This window comes from Bos grunniens, chromosome 7, assembly GCF_055505025.1.
Source record: "Bos grunniens cultivar Pamir isolate PY7600 chromosome 7, Bosgru_T2T1.0, whole genome shotgun sequence".
Taxonomy (NCBI): Eukaryota; Metazoa; Chordata; class Mammalia; order Artiodactyla; family Bovidae; genus Bos; species Bos grunniens.
The window spans coordinates 38,713,981-38,738,630 of NC_141171.1; the positions used below are offsets into that span (position 1 = coordinate 38,713,981).

Genomic DNA, 24,650 nt, shown 5'->3' on the forward strand with positions numbered 1-24,650 from the left:
TTATCTACCTTATATATAGTAGTTTGTATTTGCTAATCCCAAACGCCCTAATTTATCAACCCCCCTTTTCCCCTTTCAGTTCGGTTCAGTCACTCAGTCATGTCCGACTCTTTGCGACCCCATGAATCGCAGCACACCAGGCCTCCCTGTCCATCACCAGCTCCCAGAGTTCACCCAGACTCACGTCCATAGAGTCAGTGATGCCATCCAGCCATCTCATCCTCTGTCGTCCCCTTCTCCTCCTGCCCCCAATCCCTCCCAGCATCAGAGTCTTTTCCAATGAGTCAGCTCTTCGCATGAGGTGGCCAAAGTACTGGAGTTTCAGCTTTAGCATCATTCCTTCCAAAGAAATCCCAGGGCTGATCTCCTTCAGAACGGACTGGTTGGATCTCCTTGCAGTCCAAGGGACTCTCAAGAGTCTTCTCCAACACCACAGTTCAAAAGCATCAATTCTTCAGCGCTCAGCTTTCTTCACAGTCCAGCTCTCACATCCATACATGACCACAGGAAAAACCATAACCTTGACTAGACGGACCTTTGTTGGCAAAGTAATGTCTCTGCTTTTGAATATGCTATCTAGGTTGGTCATAACTTTCCTTCCAAGGAGTAAGCGTCTTTTAATTTCATGGCTGCAGTCACCATCTGCAGTGATTTTGGAGCCCCCCAAAATAAAGTCTGACACTGTTTCCACTGTTTCCCCATCTATTTCCCATGAAGTGATGGGACCAGATGCCATAATCTTAGTTTTCTGAATGTTGAGCTTTAAGCCAACTTTTTCACTCTCCACTTTCACTTTCATCAAGAGGCTTTTTAGTTCCTCTTCACTTTCTGCCATAAAGGTGATGTCATCTGCATATCTGAGGTTATTGATATTTCTCCCAGCAATCTTGATTCCAGTTTATGCTTCTTCCAGCCCAGCGTTTCTCATGATGTACTCTGTATATAAGTTAAATAAGCAGGGTGACAATATATAGCCTTGACATACTCCTTTCCCCCTTTAGTAAACCATAAATTCATACTCTGTTAAGTCTGATTCTGTTTTGTAAATAAGTTCATTTGTAACATTTTGGATTCCATATATAAGTGATATCATATGTTGTTTGTCTTTCTTAGCCCAGTTTACTTCACTTAGTGTTAAACTCTCTAGTTCTATCCATGTTCCAGCAAAGAGCATTACTTCATCCTTGTTATGACTGAGTAGAAATTCTATTGTGCTTCCGTGATGTCTCAGATGGTAAAGAATCTGCCGATCTGCCTGCAATTTGGGAGACTTGGCTTCAGTCCCTGCATTGGGAAGATCCCCTAGAGAAGGGAATAGCTACCCACTCAAGTACTCTTGCCTGGGAAATCCCATGGACAGAGGACCCTGACGAGCTACTGTCCATGGGGTCGCAAGGAGTCGGATACAACTGAGCGACTAACACTTTCACTTTCAGAATTACATTGTATATGAATACTGCATCTTTATCCATTCATCTGTTGATGGACATTCAGGTTGCTTTCATGTCTTGGCTATTGTAAATAGTGCTGCTGTGAACATGAGGTGCATATATCTTTCCAATTGGAATTTTCTCTGGATAATGCCCAGGAGGTGGATTGTTGGATCATATGGCAGCTCTACTTTTTAGTTTTTGAGAAACCTCCGAAGTGTTTTCCAGTTTTCACTTTTCTCCACACCTCTCCAGCATTTATTATTTGTAGATATATATATTTTTTCAATGATGGCCATTCTGATCAGCATTAGGTGGTACTTTGTTATAGCTTTGCATATTTGATTTGCATTCCTCTAACAACTAGCAGTGTTGAGCATATTTTCATGTGCCTATTGGCCTGCTGTATATCTTCTTTGGAGAAATATCTGTCCAGATCTTCTGTCTTCCTTTTAAACATTAATTTGGCTGTGTGGCATCTTTAGTTGCAGCATGTGGGATTTGTGAGCAGGGGCTGCTCCTCATTATGATGGGTTTCTCGTGGTGGCTTCTCTTGTTGTGGAGCACAGGCTCATGGTGTACAAGCTTCAGTAGTTATGGCGTGTGGGCCTTATGAATTGTGGTACTCTGGACTCTGGCTCAGTAGTTGGGGCTCGCAGGCTTAGTTGCTTCACAGCATGTGGAATCTTCCTGGCCTAGAGAGATCGAACCTATGTCCCCTGCATTCACAGGTGGGTTCTTAACCATGGGACCAGCAAGAAAGACCAGATTTGTTTTTCTGTCCCATTTTGGTATCATGGTTTTAAAATTTTGAAGCCATTGCTAGCTTTGAAGTAATTTTTTTTTCCCCTGATAACTTACAGAATGATAATAGGCAAAAATGGCGCCTTTGCATGGTGCTTTTGAAAAAGTTTTTTTAAAAAAACATTGTAGCTTCTGTCTGTGTTCCTAGTAACTGTATATACATGAAGAACTAATTACACTGTTTTTTAAAAATTTATTAAGCACCTACTATCTGACAGACACACTAGGCATTAGTATTATTTTTAACTATTTTACTTTTGGCTGTGCTGGGTTTTGATTGCTGTGCAGACTTTTCTCTAGTTGTGGTGAGCAGGAGCTACTCTGTAGTTGAAGTGTGTGGGCTTCTCATTGTGGTGGCTTCTCTCGTTGCAAAACACAGGCTTGATGAGTGGGCTTCAGTAGTTGTGACACATGGGCTCAGTAGTCAAGGCTCCTGAGCTCTGGAGCACAGGCTCAGTAGTTGTGGTGCACAGGCTTCAGTTGTTCCTTCTCATGTGGGATCTTCCTGGACCAAGTATTGAATGCATGTCTCCTGCCTTGGCAGGTGGATTCTTTGCCACTGAGCCACCAGGGATGCCTGAGACTATTTTTAGTAAGTGTATTCTGTGAGAATTACCTTTCTCTGAATGCAGTCTTACAGTTGAATGGTAACTTACAAATCATGGAATTGAGCCTAGTACTTTGGTATCCTTGAGCCCCAGATATTACTGATCATTATTTTATTTGAATGATTTCACTCTTTTCATTCACAAATATTTCATTTAATTCCTATTTATTTATTTGGTTGTGCTGGGTCTTAGTTGCAGCATCTGAACTCTTAGTTGTAGCACATGAGATCTAGTTCCCTGACCAGAGGTCAAACTCAGGCCCCTTGCATTGAGAGTGAGAGTCTTAGTTATTGGACCACCAGGGAAGACCCTATTCAGCATATTCTTTATTGAACACTCTATATTTCAGGTGGGTACTTCTGTGGGCAGTAAGCAGGGACAATCAGGTCTGAAACAGGAACTCATCAAGCCTCTTTTGAGACTTGGAATTTATGGAAAGTCATATTGTTTGTTTGCCTTCTTGGAGTAAATGTATAGATCCTTTGTCCAAGTATCTTAGGTGCTGTTTTTAGCTACCTAGAAACAGTTTGGCATATGTGCCACTCCTTTGTGTGGTTTATCAGGTGGGAAACTCAGTCCTAGTAAACACAAAGTCATCTTTCTCTCAGGGCAGGAGACCTGTACTGTTGATGGGATGTTAAAGATGTTGTTGTTGTTCATTCACCAAGTCGTGTCTGACTTCTTTGTGACCCTATGAACTGTAGCACTCCAGGCATCCCTGTCTTTCACTATCTCCCGGAGTTTGCTCAGACTCATGTGCATTGAGTCAGTGATGCCATCCAACCATCTTATCCTTTTTCAATCCTTTCTCTTCCTGACTCATTGGAAAAGACCTTGATGCTGGGAAAGATTAAGGGCTTTTCCAGTGAGTTGGTTCTTTGCATCAGATGGCCAAAGTATTGGAGCTTTAGCATCTGTCCTTCCAGTGAATATTCAAGGTTGATTTCCTTTAGAGTTGATTGGTTTGATCTCTTTGCAGTCCAGGGGACTAAAGAGTCTTCTCAAGCACCACAATTTGAAAGCACTGATTTTTTTTTTTTTTGGTGTTCAGCCTTCTTTATGGTCCAACTCTCATATCTGTACATGACTACAGGAAACACCATAGCTTTGACTATACAGACCTTTGTTGGCAAAGTGATGTCTCTTCTTTTTAATACATTGTCTAGGTTTGTCATTGGAGAAGGCAATGACAACCCACTCCAGTACTCTTGTCTGGAAAATCCCATGGACAGAGGAGCCTGGTAGGCCGCAGTCCATGGGGTCGCTAAGAGTCGGACATGACTGAGCGACTTCACTTTCACTTTTCACTTTCATGCATTGGAGAAGGAAATGGCAACCCACTCCAGTGTTCTTGCCTGGAGAATCCCAGGGACGGGGGAGCCTGGTGGGCTGCCGTCTATGGGGTCACACAGAGTCGGACATGACTGAAGTGACTTAGCAGTTAGCGGGTTTGTCATAGCTTTTCTTCCAGGCCACAAGCATCTTTTAATTTCATGGCTGTAGTCACCATCCACGGTGATTTTGGAGCCCAAGAAATTAAAATCTGTCATTGTTTCCATTTTTTTCCCACTTATTGGCCATGAAGTGATGGGACCTGATACCATGATCTTCTTTGAATGTTGAGTTTTAAGCCACCTTTTTCACTCTTTCTTCTTCATCAAGAGCCTTTTTAAGTTCCTCTTTGCTTTCTGCCATTAAAATGATGTCATCTGCATATCTGATGTTGTTGATATTTTTCCTGGCAATCTTGATTCCAACTTGAGCTTCATCCAGCCCAGCATTTTACCTTGTGTACTCTGCAAGTAAGTTAAATAAGCAGGGTGACATTATGCAGTCTTGACATACTCCTTTTGTTCCATGTCCGGTTCTAACTATTGTTCCTTGACCTGCATACATATTTCGCAGGAGGCAGGTAAGGTGGTCTGGTATTCACATCTCTTTAAGAATTTTCCAGTTTGGGCTTTCTGTAATTGCAGTGAGCCGGAGCAGCTCTTCCTTTGCTTTGCATAGGCTTCTCATTGCAGTGGCATCTCTTGCTGCAGAGCACAGGCTGTAGGCATGTGAGTTTCAGTAGTTGTGGTACTTGGGCTCAGTAGTTCTGTTACATGGGCTTAGTTGCTCCCTGGCTTGTGGGATTTTTCTGGACTGGGGATTGAACCCATATGCCATGCAATGACTGGAGAATTCTTAACCACTCGCCCTTCATTGTTAATTAATTAACAGAAATGTCTATGTTTGAGAAGAATGGAGAGTATCACTTGCCCAAGGGACCACAGTATCCTCCCCACCCTCCAGTTTTATTGAGATGTAGTTGGCATGTAACACTGTAATGGGATCAAAGTCTCTTGATATTGTTAACATTTTTCTTGGGCTCCCTGCTTCCACCCTGTGTTGTATTGTGATCCAAGGACTAAGGCAAAGATATCTTTTCCTTGGGATGATTCTGTTACTCAGTTTTTAGTTTTTTAGAATTTAAAATACTTATTTTCCTAGAATGCAGGTAGATTGCTTATGTCAAGCAAATATAAATTGAGAGCTACTACCAACTGGAATATGTTATAAACAGTTAAGACAAAATAATTTAGTTCTACTTATTTTGTAATTGTTGTTAAGGTGGAGTGTTTCATTTAGTATTCTTTAGGTCATTTTGTCTCAGAAGGCATGTGGGAAGGTGATGTTTTAAACACTTGTTTTAAAAAGTGTTGATTTTTATTGATGCTCCATGTTTTGTCTGTCTAAAGTGTCAACCCAAGAAAAAGGCTACGCCGCTGAAGTATGAAGTTGGAGATCTCATCTGGGCAAAATTCAAGAGACGCCCATGGTGGCCCTGCAGGATTTGTTCTGATCCGTTGATTAATACACACTCAAAAATGAAAGGTAAAACTTGCAGCTGATGATTATATAATATAGTATGGAATTATAAACTTGCAGTTGCCTTTAGTAACAATTTATATTTACTTTTGATCAGTTCAGTAGTGTATAGTTATGTATTTTAACCTCTTTTGGATTTCTTTTAAAAAGGTTTGTTTTATTTTGCTCTATGATTTTAAAAATTCTCATTTAGTCTATCTGTAGATGCCAGAAAAATGTTAGGCTTTATTGTGTAAAGTTTATATTATTCAGAATCATTTTTCAGTATATTTATGTTTTTCTACTTCAGTCTTCAGATTTGGGTCATTTGTTAGTTTTAAAGCTGAAATAATTACAAAGAATGCTTATAAATTATCTTGAATTTTAAAATCTTGATTTAAAATATTTTCTTCAGTTGCTGTTGTTTGTTACTTGATTATTCTGTTTGTATCTTAATGTCTTAACTTCTCCCTGTTTCCTATTAAGATATTCTGTGATTTTATTGTAGTTTTAATGTATGTATTTTAGTTTTTGACTAAGTTGCTAACACATTTGGGGCTTCCCTGGTTGCTCAGCTGGTAAAGAATCAGCCAGCAATGCAGGAGACTTGGGTTTGATCCCTGGGCTGGGAAGAGTCCTTGGAGAAGGGAACGGCTACCCACTCCAGTATTCTGGCTGGAGAATTCCGTGGACTGTATAGTCCATGGGGTCGCAAAGAGTCAGACACGACTGAGAGACTTTCACTTGCACTTTTTTCACTAACATATGCACAAGGTTTAAAAAAAAAATCTCTGATCTGTCCGATTCTTTACCTCTTTTCAGAGAGTAGCCAATTGTTATTAATGTTTCTTTCTAAACTTGCTTTATGTAAATACAACTATGTATTCTCATCTCCCTATCCTCCTTTTATTTAACATAAACGTAGCATATTGTAGGTACAGTTTTTTCACCTGTTTGACTTCTTGGAGATTATAACCATTCCCTGTTGATGGATGTTTAGGTTGTTTTTAATCTTGGGTTGAAAATATTATACATATACATACACACGTGTTTGTGTGCATACAAAACAGTGTTATAAACAATAACTGTATTTAATGTCTTTATCTGTAGGATGATTTACCACAAGTGGTATGCTGGATTTTATTTTATATTTTGAATACTAGTATTGAAGTACCCAAATACTTTTATAGCTCACTGTTTAAAGAAAATGATACCTAACTTTGTGACCTCCTTGGACATTTAAGTTCTTCTGTAGAAAATTCTTTTAGTCCCTCTGCCCTTCTATGCCTGTGACATTGCTGGTTTCTTACTCATTGTGGTGTCCTTTATGTGCACTAGTTGGGTCGATGTCATTTGTTCAACAAGTAATCAGTATGTTCTAGAAGTACTGTGCTAGGTATTGGGATCTAGTCATCGGCAACGCATTTTGCTTGCCCTTATATATAATTAGAGTCCAGTTGAAAAGAGAAGGCACCACCAAATAGACGAAATAACTAATTACTTAACAGAGAGGTGTGTTCAAGGAAAAATACTGATGATGTGAAGTGATGTTGGTGATGATGTGAAGGTACCTAACCTGAACTTTTGGAGCAGGGGTAGTCAGGGCCAGTGGTGTAGGGTTGTCGGGGCCAGTGTTGCTATAAAGTTATGTTTGATCTGAGATGTGATAGGGCAAGTAGAAAAGAAGGTTCCAAGCACAGAAAGTAGTATATGTTCTGCTCCTGTGAGGGCTGCAGCCCATAGAGTTATGGAATGTGGTATGGCGTGAGGCTGGAGAAATAGATGTGATTCAGATCATGTAGCATTTTGTAGACTTCATTAATATTTTGTATTTTTTCCTAAGAACAGTACCATTAACATGCTGTGAGCAGAGGGAGATGTGATCTGATCTATATATTTTCAAGTTCACTTAGTGCAGTGTGGAAAATGATTTGGAGGGGGCACAGGAGATGATTAAATGGGTTTTCACAGTGATTATGTCAAGATTATAGTGGTAAAGAGGAAATGAAGACTACTTAGGAAGTAAAATGTGTATGATTTGTTAATGGATGGATAATGGGAAGTGAGGGAGAATGAAGGCTAAGGTTTCTGTATCTCAGGATGGTCCCCAAGTTTTTAGCTACACCAGCATGTAAAAATGTAGCCATTTCCTGAGAGCACTGGAACATCTACAACTTGGAGGTGACATCTTCTTATTAATATTATTTGAAGCCATGAGGAAAGCATGGATGCGTTGGCCTTGGGAGAAGATAATATGGTGAGGAAAAAAAGGTGGCTCTGAGGAAGCCAGCATTTGAGGTCTGTGTGGAGGAGACTGAGTGTGCAAAAGAGATGGGAAAAAAATCAGAGATAAAAGGGAAACACCAGAAGCATATGGTATTGGTGACTAGATTTGTTTTATAAAGCAAGTGTGGTCAGTTTGGTTGAACGGTGCCTAGAGATGAGATAAAAAGTCCATTAGGTGTAAGGAGCTGGAGATCCCTGGTAATCTTTTTTGATGGTACAATTGTGGCTGAAGTGTGTGTGTGTATGTGTGTATTGGTAAGGGAAAGAATTCTTAGTATTCTATGTATTTATTATTGGTAGTCAATCTCTCCTAATTTCTGTTCTCTCTCCATATGAACTGATGCATCGTAATTTGTTATTTTTCATCATCTTGAGGAAATACCACCTGGAACTTTTTCTGTCCCTTCAGTCGACATGGGTTACCTTCTGTGCCTAGTGAAGAGCTATCATCTTGGAGATTGCCCTCAATACTCTTGTGTCAAATTTCATCTCTTCCTTGTTTTTGATTTGCTTACTATTATATAAAATACATAGTAAGCCCTTAAGTAGTTTCCTGTAAAGGAAGCACGGAGGTAAAGTTTTTTGAGACCTTTGAGATCTGGACATATTTCTGTTCTTTTCCTGTACTTGTTTGGTAGTTGAGCTGTATAAAATAACTAGGCTGGAAATAATTTTTGCTCACAATTCTTTGAAGGCATTGCTCCATTGTCTTTTAGCTTCCAGAGTTTTCTATTAAATCTGAGATTGTTTTGATTTATGATCTTTTGCATGTGATTTTTGTCCTTTACTCTGAAAGCTTGTAGTCTCTTCTGTTCTGATAGTTCATAGACTATACCTTGCTGTGAGTCTGTTTTCATTCTTTGTAATGGGTACTTAGTAAGCCCCTTTTGATCTACAAGGTTAGTTTTCTTTAGTTCTGGAACATTTTCTTTAATTTTTTCATTGATTGTTTCCTTCCTTTATTTTCCTGTAAGTCTTATTCACATGTTGACTTTTCTGCATTGAACTAATTTTTTTTTTTTTTGGTTGAATTTTTTTTGTTTTGCTCTACTTCATGGAGTAGAGCACACATGAGTGTGTTGATGTAGTTGGTTCATGGATTTGCTCACTTTTTGTTTTTTTTAAAAGAAATTTCCTTTTTTAAAATTAATTAATTGATGTGCTGTGTCTTTGTTGCTGTGCATGGGCTTTCTTTAGTTTTGAGTGGGTGCTTCTCATTTCTGTGGCTTCTCTTGTTGCAGAGCATGGGTTCTAGGGCACACCAGCTTTAGAGACAGGTTTAGTTGCTCCATGGCATGTGGAATCTCCCCAGACCAGAGATTGAACTTGTGGCCCCTTCATTGGCAGGCAGATTCTTAACCATTGGACTACCAGGGAAGTCCATGCTCACTGTTGATTGATAGATTTTAGTATCTCTTATGTAAGTTAACATAATCCTCATCCAGGTGTTTCCCAGCTTCGGAAACTGTGTAACATACCTGCATGCTAATAATTTATTCACCTGTTCCCTCTTATTCTCCTGTCCTTAATGAGCCTATCCTTGAACATCTCTTTATTGTAGTGTTAGTGGAGATTAGGAGATGGAGTGAATTTAGAAGTGCTTACTCAGTTCTTCTTCTTGACCTGGAAATACTCTCACTTCATCTTGAATAGACTTTTAGCCAGTCTTGTTTTTATGTTTTTCTATATTTTATGCTTTTCTGTGCTTCCACTTCTGGAGTTCCCGTTGCAAAGCAATCTAGGGGTAAATGTAAATCAGATTACTTCTTAGCTTTTCTCAAGGCTGACCTCTCATTCATTTGGTTTAACTCTTGTCACCATCTGACTTTCAGCTTTGCCAGATTTTTATTGTTTCTTTTCCTGTATTTTATATTTTGTATCTTTTTAAAAAAATTTTATTTGGAGGATAATTGCTTTACAATGTTGTGTTAGTTCCTGCTATACAGTAATGTGAATCAGCTATTAACTATACATACATCCCCTCCCTCTTGAGCCTCCCCCCCCCACCCCCGTTTGCTTTTATAAAAATTGCTCTTTGTTGTTCATTTGCTAAGTCATGTCTAACTCTTTCCGACCCCATGAACAGCAGCAGCATGCCAGGCTTCCCTGTCCTTCACTGTCTCCCAGAGCTCAAACTCATGTCCATTGAGTCTGTGATGCCATCCAACCATCTCATCCTCTGTCCCCCCTTCTCCTCCTGCCTTCAATCTTTCCCAGCATCAGGGTCTTTTCTAGTGAGTCAGCTCTTTGCATCAGGTGGCCAAGGTATTGGTGCTTGAGCATCAGTCCTTTCAGTGTATATTCAGGGTTGATTTCCTTTAGGATTGACTTGTTTGATCTCCCTGCAGTTCAAGGGACTCTCAAGAGTCTTTTCCAGTACCACAGTTTGAAAGCAGCAATTCTTTGATTCTCATCTCTCTACATCCTTAGCGCCAATTGTTACCTGAGTTTTTTTTTTTTTTTTTTTTAAGTAAACAGTGTACGTATATAACAGAATTTTATCATTTCATCCATTTTATAAGTTTATAGTTTAGTGGCATTAAGTACATTCACATTTTCGTGAAATTATTTGCACTGTCCATCTCTAGCACTTCTTCATATTCTTAAACTAAAACTACTAATTTAACAAAACTTTCAGCCCCTGGTAAATACTATTCTACTTTTTCTTATGAATTTGACTATTCTAGGTACTTCATATAAGTGGAATCATGCAGTGTTTGTCCATTTGTGTCTGGCTTATTTTATTTAACATAATGTCTGTAAGGTTCATCCACGTTGTTGTGTTATTCATTTGTGAGGCTCAGTGGTTTTCATTTATATATATATGCCTCATTTTGTTCATCTTTACATCCTTCAGTGGATATGAGGGTTGTTTTCTCATTTTGGTTATTGTGAATAATGCTTCTATGAACATTGGTGTTCAGCTATCTTCCCTATCTGACTTTTTATTAATATCTAGTCCTTTTCATTTGTTTTCTTAAGCAAATCTTTCGAATTTTGTTTTCCCCCACTGCAGCCACCTTAGTTTATGTTCTGGTCATCTTGAGTATACACTAGTGGTGTGGCAACCCATTCCAGTACTCTTGCCTGGAAAATCCCATGGACGGAGGAGCCTAGGGGCTGCAGTCCACGGGGTCGCTGAGAGTTGGACACGACTGAGCATCTTCACTTTCACTTTCATGCATTGGAGAAGGAAATGGCAACCCACTCCAGTGATCTTGCCTGGAGAATCCCAGGGACGAGGGAGCCTGGTAGGCTGCCATCTATGGGGTCGCACAGAGTCGGACACGACTGAAGCGACTTAGCAGCAGCAGCAGTGGTAATTTCTGGTCTCCTGTGTCTCCTTTTTGTTTCCTCTTAAATGTAATATTCATTGGTCAAGGAGATTTATCTTTCTAAGGTACAGAACTGAACCTGTAGTTCTACCATTTAAATGCAGTTCAGTGCTAATGGGATAATGGTCAGACTCTTAACATGGCATCCAACCTCTTCAGGTAGTTTCCCTTTCCTTCAACTTTTTGATTTAGTGTTCTGAGCTACTTATTGTTCGTAGCTGTTTCATTTGTTCTGTTCATTTATGTCTTTGAGCGTTCTGGGCCCTCTTATAGGAATTCTTCCCTCAATTCTCTCCCTTTAAAAATTTTCTACTCAGGTGTCCCATTTGTCCTCCAATTAATGATTTTACTTAAAAAAAAAAAAAAAAGAATATTAACAACCTAAGTGTCCATCAGTAGATGAACAGATAAAGAAAATGTGGTATGTATACACAGTTTAATATTATTCAACCATTCCAAAGAAAGCACCCTTTCTATTTGTGACAGCATGAAAGTACCTGGCAGGCATTGTATTAAGTGAAGTACGTCAGAGAAATATAAATACCATATGAACTCCCTTATATGTGGAATCTAAAAATCCCAAAATCCAGAAAACGAAACCAAGTTCATAGATCGTGAGAATAGGTTGCTCGCTGTCAGAGGCCCAGGGTGGGGTGGGTCAGGAATGGCAAAATGGGTGAAAGGGGGGTCAAAGTAGTAGTTATAAAAGAAATAAATAAGTCACATGGATATAATATACAACGTGGCAACTGTAGTTGATACTGCATTGTATATTTGAAATTTGCTAAGAGAGTAGATCTTGAAAGTTCTTATCACAAGAAAAAAAATTTTTATATTGATGTAAATATCAAATCATTATGTTGCATACCTGAAACTAATTATACCTTAATGTTAAGAAATGCCATTGCCAATACATGCCATCAAATGATAAATTTGAGTGTATGCAATGCACTCAAAGATTAAAAAAAAAACAGTGTTCATGTTACATCAATTAGCATGCTGTTTTACTCTCTTTATACTGTGTGTCTCATACCTGTCAGGCAGTGAATTCTTTCCATTGTCTGTAACAGTGAGTGTTTTGCCTCTCTGTATGGTGTTCTCTGTGTAGCAAGTGCTTTCAGTTCTCTGTATGCTGGCACATCATAAATGTTTGTAGTAATTGAGTTTACTTGTTTTTGGGAGAATGACTTTTCAAATTGACTTTAAGAATCTGTGTGTGTGTGTGTATGTGTACATTTAGTCTTCCTTTATAGGTGGTTTCTGTTGAAGTGTTTACTAGATAGAGACTAAGGAGTTCAGTGTGTGTTTTTTTTTTTTTAATAGAACTTGTTTATAAAATGTACAATAAAACAAAATTTAACCAGGTTGTAATTCAGTGTGAGTTAAAGTGAATTTTTATATAAAACAATTTCCTTTTTTTAAATAGAGACAAATCATTTTACCTGTGTAGCCCTGGCTGTATTTCTTTTGTGACCTTATTTTTTTTTTACTTATATGAAAAATGATAAGAAAATAAATGTATAGAAGTACATATATTATGTAAATTAGATTGTAATCTTTTCTGGATGAGATTTGTATTGATTTTTGATAATTGCATGCATATAACTTAGGACAGTGAAGAAACTGTAGAATAACTGGATTTTTTTTTCCCCGGCAGTTTTTAATTTATAATTTATTTATTAAGTTATTTATTTATTAATAATAGTTATTTAGTTTTTTATTTCCTTTTCTTTATTTTTCAGAAATTTCTGTAGTTTGAATTATCAAGTCCCAATTTCTCTGCAAATCCAGTGTTTCATTCTGAATTTGTTCTCTCTGAAGTTGTTGAATTTATTATTGTCTGTAAAATGGAGGTTATACCACTTGTTTTTTAGAGTTGATTGTGAAGAATACATGAAAAGCAGCTTGTCCAAAATAGCTGTGCCATAAGTGTTAGCACATCATATGTGGAATAATGTTGAAACATGTCTTCCTCCTTATATTTTAGCATAATATTTTATGTTTGTTTAGTGGTTAGTTCTTGGTAATTGTCATTTTTACAATACTGCAACTTATTATATGCCCTTTGTGATTTCTGGTAATGAGGGTATAAAACTTCTGGTTTGGAATAGATAGCATATCACCAGAGCAAAACATTATATTGTTTCATTAACATCTTAACCATTTTCTTGTCACATAAATTGAAATTTTACTTTCTATCTGACCTACCTTAAAGTTTCTTTTTCTATAGGTTTTAGCTTGTTGTTTTTTATGTTACTTTTAAGTGACAAGAGGCTTCTTTGCAACTGCTATGTTGCTGTTCCCTTGATGATGAGTAGTCTTTTTTTTTTTTTTAAGTAATGACATTGTGGTTTTTGTTTTTATCTAGTTTCTAACCGCAGGCCCTATCGACAGTACTACGTGGAGGCTTTTGGAGATCCTTCTGAGAGAGCCTGGGTGGCTGGAAAAGCAATCGTTATGTTCGAAGGCAGACATCAATTTGAAGAGCTACCTGTCCTTAGGAGAAGAGGGAAGCAGAAAGAGAAGGGATATAGGCATAAGGTATTTTTTTTTTTTTTTAAAGCGTCTCAGATTATCTTCTTAGGGTTAGAGAGGGAGGAATCCCCAGCCTTTCTGGGACCACTCTTAGGGAACATAATTTTTCCACAAACCAAGGTGGAGGGTATGGTTTGGGGATGACTCTTGTAAGGAGCACGCAGTTCACAGTAGGGTTCTCACTCCTACGAGAATCTAATGCCACCGCTGATCAATGGGAAGCAGAGCTCAGGTAGTTTATGTTAGCCATGGGGGCTGACTCACCTGTCGCTCACTTTCTGCTGTGTGGCCCAGGTCCTAACAGGTCATGGACCAGTATCAGTCTGGGGGTTGGGGACCCCTGGTTTATGGGATCAGCCAAAGGAAGAAACATAATTTTTGAAATATAAGTTGGTGAGAAAATTGTCAGAAAGCATCTTTTTTTTTTTGCAGGGATAAGATAGGGCTAACCTTCCAAATATTTCTAATCAATTTTTTTGAGAAGTGATTTCAGCTTACTTTTGCCATGTCACTTACATGTGATAGTACAAAATGGCACGACCAGTCATGTTTGGGTCTATCTAATTTAAGCAGAAAATGATCATCAAAATGAAATGTTCTTCTCCCTCTCTAGATTAATTATTTTTCTTAAAAATGACAAATATAAGGCTTTGAACATTCTTGTTTTGTTTGTATTTTGGTTTTCGTGTGTGATTATCAATGCTTAAGATTATAGTTTCAAACCTTGTTATGTTTTAATAAAGAACATGATGTTTTTGTTTCATTTGCTTGATGTTGTGTTTTAGTCCATTCTAAAAGGGGAAATAGTTTCTTTTAAATTTGTATTTCCTACTTTTAGACTATTATATAAAAATCATAATTTGGATAATTTTGAGTCAGTATGCAGTCCCTGCTATTTCCAACTGGAGTTTCTTCGTCTCTAAAACTAAGGTATAATATATACCTTGTTGAACTCTCGTGAGGATTAGCAATAAATAATTTGTATGTCACAGTATTCATGCTTTGAAACAACTAATGTGTGCTACTATTAGGATACAGGAGGCTAACTGCATCCTTTCTAATACTTTGGGTAGTTGGTGGTGGGGAGATATCAAAGTTTTTGTGTCAAGCCTTTTAAGTATGTGTATTAAACAAGCCCCCTTTCAAAAGAGTTTGCTTGGGCTTTCAGGTTCTGGAAAATTGATGTACTATGACCATAGCTAGACAATTAATGGCTATGTGTTTGTGTCTAAAGTAAATCAGATGATCTGTATATTGCTTTATAAGAAGAGGCTACCTGTGTAGTGGCCTGAATTGTTACATGGTCAGCAGAACATCTCTTTCACAAGTATTAAAGTATTTGTGGACACTAAATGATAGTTAGAACCTTGACTAACATCTATTGTATGAGGCCAGGGAGGGAAATAAGAGTCTCGAAAATTAGATATATTTCACAGAGCCTCGATGTCCTTATGCTATGCTGCTACTGCTGCTAAGTCGCTTCAGTCGTGTCGGACTCTATGCGACCCCATAGACGGCAGCCCACCAGGCTCCCCCATCCCTGGGATTCTCCAGGCAAGAATACTGGAGTGGGTGCCATTTCCTTCTCCACCTTATGCTATGAGAATTAAAGAGCATGTATAACTTGTTAAGCTATCCAGGGTGTATTGGTGTCTCTGCACTACATGATTAAGCCCAGGACACTGTTTGATTATAATCCAGATTGTATATAAAACATATAGAAAATTCTTGATTAGTCAAGGGCCTGGTGATAACCTGAGTTTCAAATTTCAGGTCTTCTAGGGCAGATCTGACTTAACTCATTTCCAGTTCTAGTTTTTCCACATTCATCTTCTTTAGCCTTTTGTTTTCTCTTTTATGCAACTCAGCAAGTGCTTGGCCTTCATAATTCAGGAAGGAAATCTTTATGATTGGCAGAGTAAGTAGGAGTCATCTGGTTATTCCTTGACTTAGTAATATAATGTTGATTAATAATGTAATGTAGTAGTCTAATTTATGGTCCACTTTTTGTGCTTTTACTGGTAAGGAGAGTGGAGGGTTTCCAGGATCTCCAGTGATAGATCTTAGTGATAGAAGAAGTGTTGCGGAATCCCCATTAGCTAAGGTCTGACTGGGCTGTGGGAGGTAACAGCCTGACAGTCCCATAAAAGAGCCTCAAAGAAATATAATAAGGCTTGAAAAGCTTCTGATTTGAGAGGTGTTCAGTGATCATTTCCCTATTTCCTCTTCTATTTCTTAGATTAGTAATCATCTTTTTTTCTTTACATTTAAGGTTCCTCAGAAGATTTTGAGTAAATGGGAAGCCAGTGTTGGTCTTGCTGAGCAGTATGATATTCCCAAAGGGTCGAAGAACCGAAAGTGTGTCACCAGTTCAATCAAGTTGGACAGTGAGGAGGATATGCCATTTGAGGACTGTACAAATGATCCTGAATCAGAACATGACCTGTTGCTTAATGGCTGCTTGAAATCTCTGGCTTTTGACTCTGAACATTCTGCAGATGAGAAGGAAAAACCTTGTGCTAAGTCTCGAGCCAGAAAGAGCTCTGATAATCCAAAAAGGACTAGTGTGAAAAAGGGCCATATGCAATTTGAAACACATAAGGAAGAACGGAGGGGAAAGATTCCAGAAAACCTTGGCTTAAACTTTATTTCTGGGGATGTGTCTGATAAGCAGGCCTCAAATGAACTTTCCCGGATAGCGAACAGCCTCACAGGGCCCAGCACTGCTCCAGGAAGTTTCCTGTTTTCTTCTTGTGCAAAAAACACTGCAAAGAAAGAATTTGAGACTTCAAATTGTGACTCTTTACTGGGCTTGTCTGAGGGTGCCTTGATCTCTAAACGTTCTGGGGAGAAGAAGAAATTCCAGCGAGGTCTGATGTGTAGTTCGAAAGTACAGCTCTGCTATATTGGAGCAGGTGATGAAGAAAAACGAAGTGATTCCATTAGTATTTGTACCACTTCTGATGATGGAAGCAGTGATTTGGATCCTGTAGATCATAGTTCAGAGTCTGATAACAGTGTCCTTGAAATTACAGATGCTTTTGATAGATCAGAGAACTTGTTACCTGTGCAGAAAAATGAAAAGGTAAAGTATTCTAGGTATCCTGCCACAAACACTAAGGTAAAAGCAAAGCAGAAGTCTCTGATTACTAACTCACACACGGACCACCTAATAAATTGTACCAAGACAACAGAGCCTGGAACTGAGACGTCTCAGATTAATCTCTCTGATCTTAAAGTGTCAACTCTTGTCCGAAAACCCCAACCAGATTTTAGAAACGATGGATTTTCTCCAAAATTCAACACATCATCAAGCATTTCCAGTGAGAACTCAATAATAAAAGGTGGGGCTAAAAATCAAGCTCTGTTACATTCAAAAAGCAAACAGCCCAAAATTCGAAGTATCAAGTGCAAACATAAAGAAAACCCAGTTGTAGCAGAACCTCCAGTTGCAAATGAGGACTGCAGTTTGAAATGCTGCTCTTCTGATAACAAAGGCTCTCCTTTGGCCAGCATTTCTAAAAGCGGGAAAGTGGATGGACTGAAACTACTGAGCAACATGCATGAGAAAACCAGGGATTCGAGTGACATAGAAACAGCAGTGGTGAAACACGTTCTGTCAGAGTTGAAGGAGCTCTCTTACAGATCCTTAAGTGAAGATGTCAGTGACTCCGGAACGTCAAAGCCATCGAAACCATTACTTTTTTCTTCTGCCTCTGGTCAGAATCACATACCTATTGAACCAGACTACAAATTCAGTACATTACTAATGATGTTGAAAGATATGCATGATAGTAAGACCAAGGAGCAACGAATAATGACAGCTCAGAACTTGGTCTCTTATCGGAGTCCTGGTCTTGGGGACTGTTCTACCAGCAGTCCTGTGTCAGCTCCTAAGGTCTTGGTTTCAGGAGGCTCCAATCACAGTTCAGAAAAAAGTGGAGATGGCACTCAGGATCCAGTCCACCCTGGCCCTGGTGGGGGTGACTCTGCACTGTCTGGGGAGCTGTCTACTTCCCTGCCTGGCTTGGGGTCTGATAAAAGAGACCTCCCTGCTTCTGGCAAAAATCGTTCAAACTGCGTTACTAGGCGCAACTGTGGTCGATCAAAGCCATCCAAATTTCGAGATGGTTTTTCAGCCCAGATGGGAAAGAACACAGTGAACCGTAAAGCCTTAAAAACAGAACGCAGAAGAAAACTGAATGAGCTTCCAGCTGTGACTCTTGAGGCTGCACTACAGGGAGACAGAGAGAGTAGGGGTTCAGAGAACAGCTCCTCCAGAGGTGAAGCAGAAGACCCTGGTAAAGAACCAACCCTTCAATTAATGGGCCATTTAACAAGTGAAGATGGTGCCCATTTTTCCAGTGTTAGTTTTGATAATAAAGTCAACCAGTCTGACCCTGAAAAAATTCCTGAAAAAGGCCCCTCTTTTGAAATCAGGAAAGTCCCAGAGCTGGACTCTGAAATGAACAGTGAGAATGATGAACCCAATAGTATAAATGAAGCAGTGCCTAAAAAGCGATGGCAACGTTTAAACCAAAGGCGCACTAAACCTCGTAAACGCACTAACAGATTTAAGGAAAAAGAAAACTCTGAGGGTGCCTTTGGGGTCTTGCTTTCTGCTGACCCTGTAAAGAAGGAAGATGAGTTCCCAGAGCAGAGACCTCCTGCTTCGACAAACAAACTAGAGGATGCACTGACAGATCCAAATCATGCCAACCACTTAGATTCAGCTGGGCCGCGGTTGAATGTTTGTGATAAATCCAATGCTAGCAATGAGGAGATGGAAAAGGAGCCGGGAATTCCCAGTTTGACTCCTCAACCTGAGCTCCCTGAACCAGGTAAGGATTCCTAACTGTGAAAGAAAGGGACTAGATGAAGTGACGATAATGATACCCTACCAAGTGTGGTCTGTTTTCACGGAAGACCTAAGTGTAAATTGGGAGGGAAGGGTTAATTACTTGAAGTGAAAAAAGGGCTTTATGTAGAAGGGTCTGAATTTTGATGACCAGGTTTCCACATACTTTCAGAAGTTACGTTTTACCAAGAAGCTCTTTTTTCTTTTGCTTTTAATAAGTATCAAGATCTGTTCCCCATTTCATACCTTTTAAAATCTGTGAACTTTGGGGGATGCTGTATTTGAGAGGTTCTGAGTGTAAGATTAAAATCTAGTTGTTAGTTTACAGAAAGCAAATAGATTTTATTGAATGTTAAGCCCTTACAGCTTAAGGAAGGCTCTCCTGTTATATAGACAAAGGGGATATGTTTTTGAAAAAATGTGACTGTTTCATGGTACTTATTTGAAGAACTTAGATGTCTTGCATCCCTTCTGGAATGAAGTTTGAGAATAAATTTTTAAAAATCTGAAATGCCAGGGTATCCTACCTTAGCTGTAGAAGGAAAGCAGCATACATTTTTCAAAATATAAGTATTATGCATTGAACTGACTTTCCCTAAAAGATTTCTCCATGTAGATTCTGTTTTCTAACAGCTTTATTGAAATATAATTCACATATCGTAAAGTTCACCTTTTGAAAATTGGTACTTCAGTGGTTTTTAGTATACTCAGAGACTTGTGCATCCATAAACATGATTAATTTTGGAACATTTGCATCACCCTAGAAAGAAATCTTGCAGCCTTTATCAATCTCTCTTCATCTCAGCCCTGTCTGTAGATTTGCTTGTTCTATACATTTCATATAAATGGAATCATATAATATGTGGTACTTTGGGTTTTTTTGCTTTGTGTTTATATCAGCACTTTATATTTATTATGGTAAAAAACACATGAATTTACCTTCTGAACAAGTTGAAAGTATATACTACAATCTTAACTGTATGCGCATTACTGTACAGCACCATTTATTAAGCATGCTGTACTTTTCCCCATTGTATGTATAGTCTTGTTCAGTCGCTAAATTGTGTCCAACTCTTGCAACCTCATGGACCCTGGCATGCCAGGCTCTTCTGACCTCTACCAGCTCCTGGCGTTTGCTCAGATTCATGTCCATTGAGTTCGTAATGCTACCTGATCATCTTATTCTTTTTGTCGCCCCCTTTTCCTTTTGCCTTCAATCTTTCCCAGGATCAGGGTCTGTTTCCAGTGAGTTGGCTTTGCTTCACGTGTCCAAAGTGTTGGAAATCCTTTGTCAGAGATAATTTGACATACGTTTAAGGGTTTATTTCTGTACTCTCTGTTCTGTTGATCTGTATGTTTGTCTTTATGGTAATAACAAGTTTGTTTTGACTACTGTAGTTGTGTAGTATGTTTTGAAAACAATGTATGATCAGTCTTTGTTAAGAGTATTTTGAGTATAGGATGGCTTTTTTTTATTTCTGCAAAAAATGACATTGGAATTTTGATAGAGTACTGAATCTGAAGATCACTTGTGTAGTATGATGTTTTGTTAATGTTAAATCTTTGAATCCATGAAACAGATTGTCTTTTCATTTATTTGTGTTTAGTACTCAACTCCTTCACATCCTTGCTTAAGTTTATTTGTGAGTGTTTTATTCTTTTTTATTGTATTGTGAGATTATTTTCTTAATTTTCTTTTTGAATTGTTTGTTGTTATATAGAAACACAAACTGGTTTTTAAAAATTAATTTATATAATTCATTTATTTATTTATTTATTTGATTTGATTTAATTTTTAAACTTTACAATATTGTATTAGTTTTGCCAAAGATCGAAATGAATCCGCCACAGGTATACATGTGTTCCCCATCCTGAACCCTCCTCCCTCCTCCCTCCCCATACCATCCCTCTGGGTTGTCCCAGTGCACCAGCCCCAAACAACTAATCTCAAAAATATACAAGCAACTCCTACAGCTCAACTCCAGAAAAATAAATGACCCAATCAAAAAATGGGCCAAAGAACTAAATAGACATTTCTCCAAAGAAGACATACAAATGGCTAACAAACACAGGAAACGATGCACAACATCACTCATTATCAGAGAAATGCAAATCAAAACCACTATGAGGTACCATTTCACGCCAGTCAGAATGGCTGCGATCCAAAAGTCTACAAGCAATAAATGCTGGAGAGGGTGTGGAGAAACGGGAACCCTCTTACACTGTTGGTGGGAATGCAAACTGGTACAGCCACTATGGAGAACAGTGTGGAGATTCCTTAAAAAACTGGAAATAGAACTGCCTTATGATCCAGCAATCCCACTGCTGGGCATACACACTGAGGAAACCAGAAGGGAAAGAGACACGTGTACCCTAATTCATTTATTTTTAATTGCAGGATAATCACTTTACGGTATTGTGTTGGTTTCTGCTAAACATCAACACACAATCTGATGTTTTTTTAAAAAAATGTTTATTTTTGACTGTGCTGGGTCTTCATTGCAGTGAGGGCTTTCTTCTAATTGTGGCAAGTGGGGGCTGTACTCTCTAGTTGCAGTGTTCAGGGCTCTCATTGCGGTGGCTTCTCTTGTTGCTGAGCACAGGCTCTACGGTGAGCAGGCTTCAGTAGTTGTGGCTCCTGGACTCAGTAGTTGTGGCACACGGGCTTAGCTCCTCCTTGGCATGTGGAATCTTTGTGGATCACAGATCGAACCCATGTCTCCTGCATTGGTAGGCAGATTCTTTACCACTGAGCTACCAGGGAAGCCCAGAAACACAACTGAGTTTTAAATGTTGATTTTTCTATCTTTCAGCTTTACTCAATTCATTATTATTCTTACGGCTTTTTTTTGTGGAATCTTCAGGGTTTTCTTTACATAAGATCATGGCATCTATGAACTGAGATCATTTTACTTTTTCCTTTCCAATTTGAATGTCTTTTATTTATAAAATGTCTTTTATTTATAACTGTTTATAATTCTTGTCAAATAGCTCTGGCTTGGACTTCCAGTGTTGTGTTAAATTGGCAAGAATGGGCATCCTAGCCCTCTTCCTGATCTTTCAGTTTTTCACTATAGATGCTCATGTTAGCTGTGGGATTTTCATATATAACCTTTATTTTAGATTATTTCTTTATGTTCCTAGTTTGTTGAGTGTTTTCTATTAGGAGAAAGTGTTGAATTCAGTCTTTTCTGCACCAATTGAGATGATGGTGGTGCTTCCCAGGTGACTCACAAGTTAAGAATATTCCTGCCAAATCAGGAGAGGCAAGAGATGTGGGTTTTATCCTGAATCTGCTCTCATCTCACATGCTAGCAAAGTAATGCTTGAAATTCTACAAGTCAGGCTTCAGCAGTATGTGAACCATGAACTTCCAGATGTTCAGGCTCGATTTAGAAAAGGCAGAGAAACCAGAGATAAAATTGCCAACATCTGTTAGATCATCAAAAAAACAAGAGAGTTCCAGAAAAACATCTATTTCTGCTTTATTGACTACTCCAAAGCCTTTGACTGTGTAGATCACAAAAAACTGTGCAAAATTCTACAAGGGATGGGCATACCAGACCACCTTACCTGCCTCCTGAGAAATCTATGTGCAGGTCAGGAAGCAACAGTTAGAACTGGACATGGAACAACAGACTGGTTCCAAATCAGGAGAGCAGTATGTCAAAGCTGTATATTGTCAGCCTGCTTATTTAACTTCTAGGCAGAGTAAATCATGCAAAATGTCGGGCTGGATGAAGCATAAGCTGGAATCAAGATTGCTGGGAGAAATATTAATAACCTCATATATGCGGATGACACCACCTTTATGGCAGAAAGTGAAGAGGAACTAAAGAGCCTCTTGATGAAAGTGAAAGAAGAGAGTGAAAAAACTGGCTTAAAACTCAGCATTCAGAAAACTAAGATCATGGCATCTGGTCCCATCACTTCATGGCAAATAAATTGGGAAACAATGGAAATAACGAGAGACTTTATTTTTTTGGACTCCAAAATCACTGCAGATGGTGACTGCTGCCATGAAATTAAAAGACGCTTGCTCCTTGGAAGAAAAGCTGTGACCAACCTAGACAGCATATTAAGAAGCAGAGACATGACTTTGGCAACAAAGGTCCGTCTAGTCAAAGCTCTGGTTTTTCCACTAGTCATGTATGGATGTGATCAGATCAGATGTGATCAGATCAGATCAATCGCTCAGTCGTGTCCAGCTCTTTGCAACCCCATGAATCGCAGCACGCCAGGCCTCTCTGTCCATCACCAACTCCCAGAGTTCACTCAGACTCACGTCCATCGAGTCAGTGATGCCATCCAGCCATCTCATCCTCTGTCGTCCCCTTCTCCTCCTGCCCTCAATCCCTCCCAGCATCAGAATCTCTTCCAATGAGTCAACTCTTCGCATGAGGTGGCCAAAGTACTGGAGTTTCAGCTTTAGCATCATTCCTTCCAAAGAAATCCCAGGGCTGATCTCCTTCAGAATGGACTGGTTGGATCTCCTTGCAGTCCAAGGGACTCTCAAGAGTCTTCTCCAACACCACAGTTCAAAAGCATCAATTCTTTGGCGCTCAGCCTTCTTCACAGTCCAACTCTCACATCCATACATGACCACCGGAAAAACCATAGCCTTGACTAGACGAACCTTTGTTGGCAAAGTAATGTCTCTGCTTTTGAATATGCTATCTAGGTTGGATGTGAGAGTTGGACTATAAAGAAAGCTGAACGCTGAAGAATTGATGCTTTTGAACTGTGGTGTTGGAGAAGACTCTTGAGAGTCCCTTGGACTGCAGGGAGATCCAACCAGTCAATCCTAAAGGAAATGAGTCCTGAATATTCATTGGAAAGACTGATGCTGAAGCTGAAAGTCCAATACTTTGGCCACCTGATGCTAAGAACTGACTCATTGGAAAAGACCCTGATGCTGGGAAAGATTGGAGACAGGAGGAGAAGGGGACAACAGAGGATGAGATGGCTGGATGACATCACCGACTTGATAGACACGAGTTTACTCAAACATGAGTTTGCTCAAGCTCCGGGAGTTGATCATAGACAGGGAAGCCTCATGTGCTGCAGTCCATGGGGTGGCAAAGAGTCCAAAGCGACTGAACTGAGCTGAAAGATATTGAAATCAGGGTGTTGTCTTATTACTGTGGAATTATGTTAGAGAGCAGTAGCAAAAGATATTTGAAAATAACCCATATATTTTCAAGTGTAATGTGTCATTTACCAAGAAAGATTTTTAACCTAGCCATTGAAAGCTTCAGTAAAGTTAGAAGACTGAAAAAGCACAAAGGGCAATTGCAGAGAAGTAAGCATTTAAATGAGCAATTAGTATCAGAATGAGAAATTTATTTCAAAGATACTTTAAAAATCCCATGTATTTGGAAATTAATTGTCCAGTTTTAAACAGTGGGTGTATCTTAAGAAGCCATAGCAAGGAAATAGAAAACAGAAAATAAAAATGCAAAGAGAGTTTTCCAGAATTTGTTGCATGCAGCTTCAGATGCTCAGTGTAGTTGAATACAACATGGAGTTTTGAATAAGGTATGAAAAGAAAGCAAATAATGGACACTAGGATAAAAATTTGTGAAATTTTGAACAAAATCTGTAGTTAATAATGTTGTACATGTTAATTTCCTATTTTTGTTTTTACAAAGCATAGTATTTCTTTAGGTTCTCAGAATTGAATTAGAAATGTCAAGCCTCATTCAAAAAATGTTTTTAAATCACTAAGAAGATAAGCTTTCTAGACTTTTAGGTGTAATACTTGATGCCAAAATACATGAAATTATATCAAAGTTTTGAGTGAATATAAATTAGAAATCTCGCATTCAGATTAAGTCAAACAAATGGAATGAATGTCATAAAATTTTTTGCTAGACAATAACTCATTTTTTCCAAAATACATGTTATACATATTGTGTATATGTATACACATATATATATATAT

At 38.7% G+C, this 24,650-nt stretch overlaps 1 protein-coding gene across 32 annotated transcripts in view; it reads left to right on the top strand.

The window, feature by feature from the left end:
* NSD1 (nuclear receptor binding SET domain protein 1) overlaps positions 1 to 24,650 on the top strand; it is a 154,539-nt gene that overhangs the window by 61,199 nt on the left and 68,690 nt on the right. For all 32 annotated transcript variants that reach the window (XR_015167243.1, XR_015167240.1, XR_015167242.1 and 29 more), the window contains 3 exons: positions 5,584 to 5,719; positions 13,682 to 13,854; positions 16,121 to 18,689. Coding sequence is in view for 25 of the 32 variants with exons in the window: in XM_086410889.1 (XP_086267015.1) it covers positions 5,584 to 5,719; positions 13,682 to 13,854; positions 16,121 to 18,689 (2,878 nt within the window). In the remaining 7 variants the exon portion in view is untranslated. The remainder of the gene's footprint in view (positions 1 to 5,583; positions 5,720 to 13,681; positions 13,855 to 16,120; positions 18,690 to 24,650) is intronic.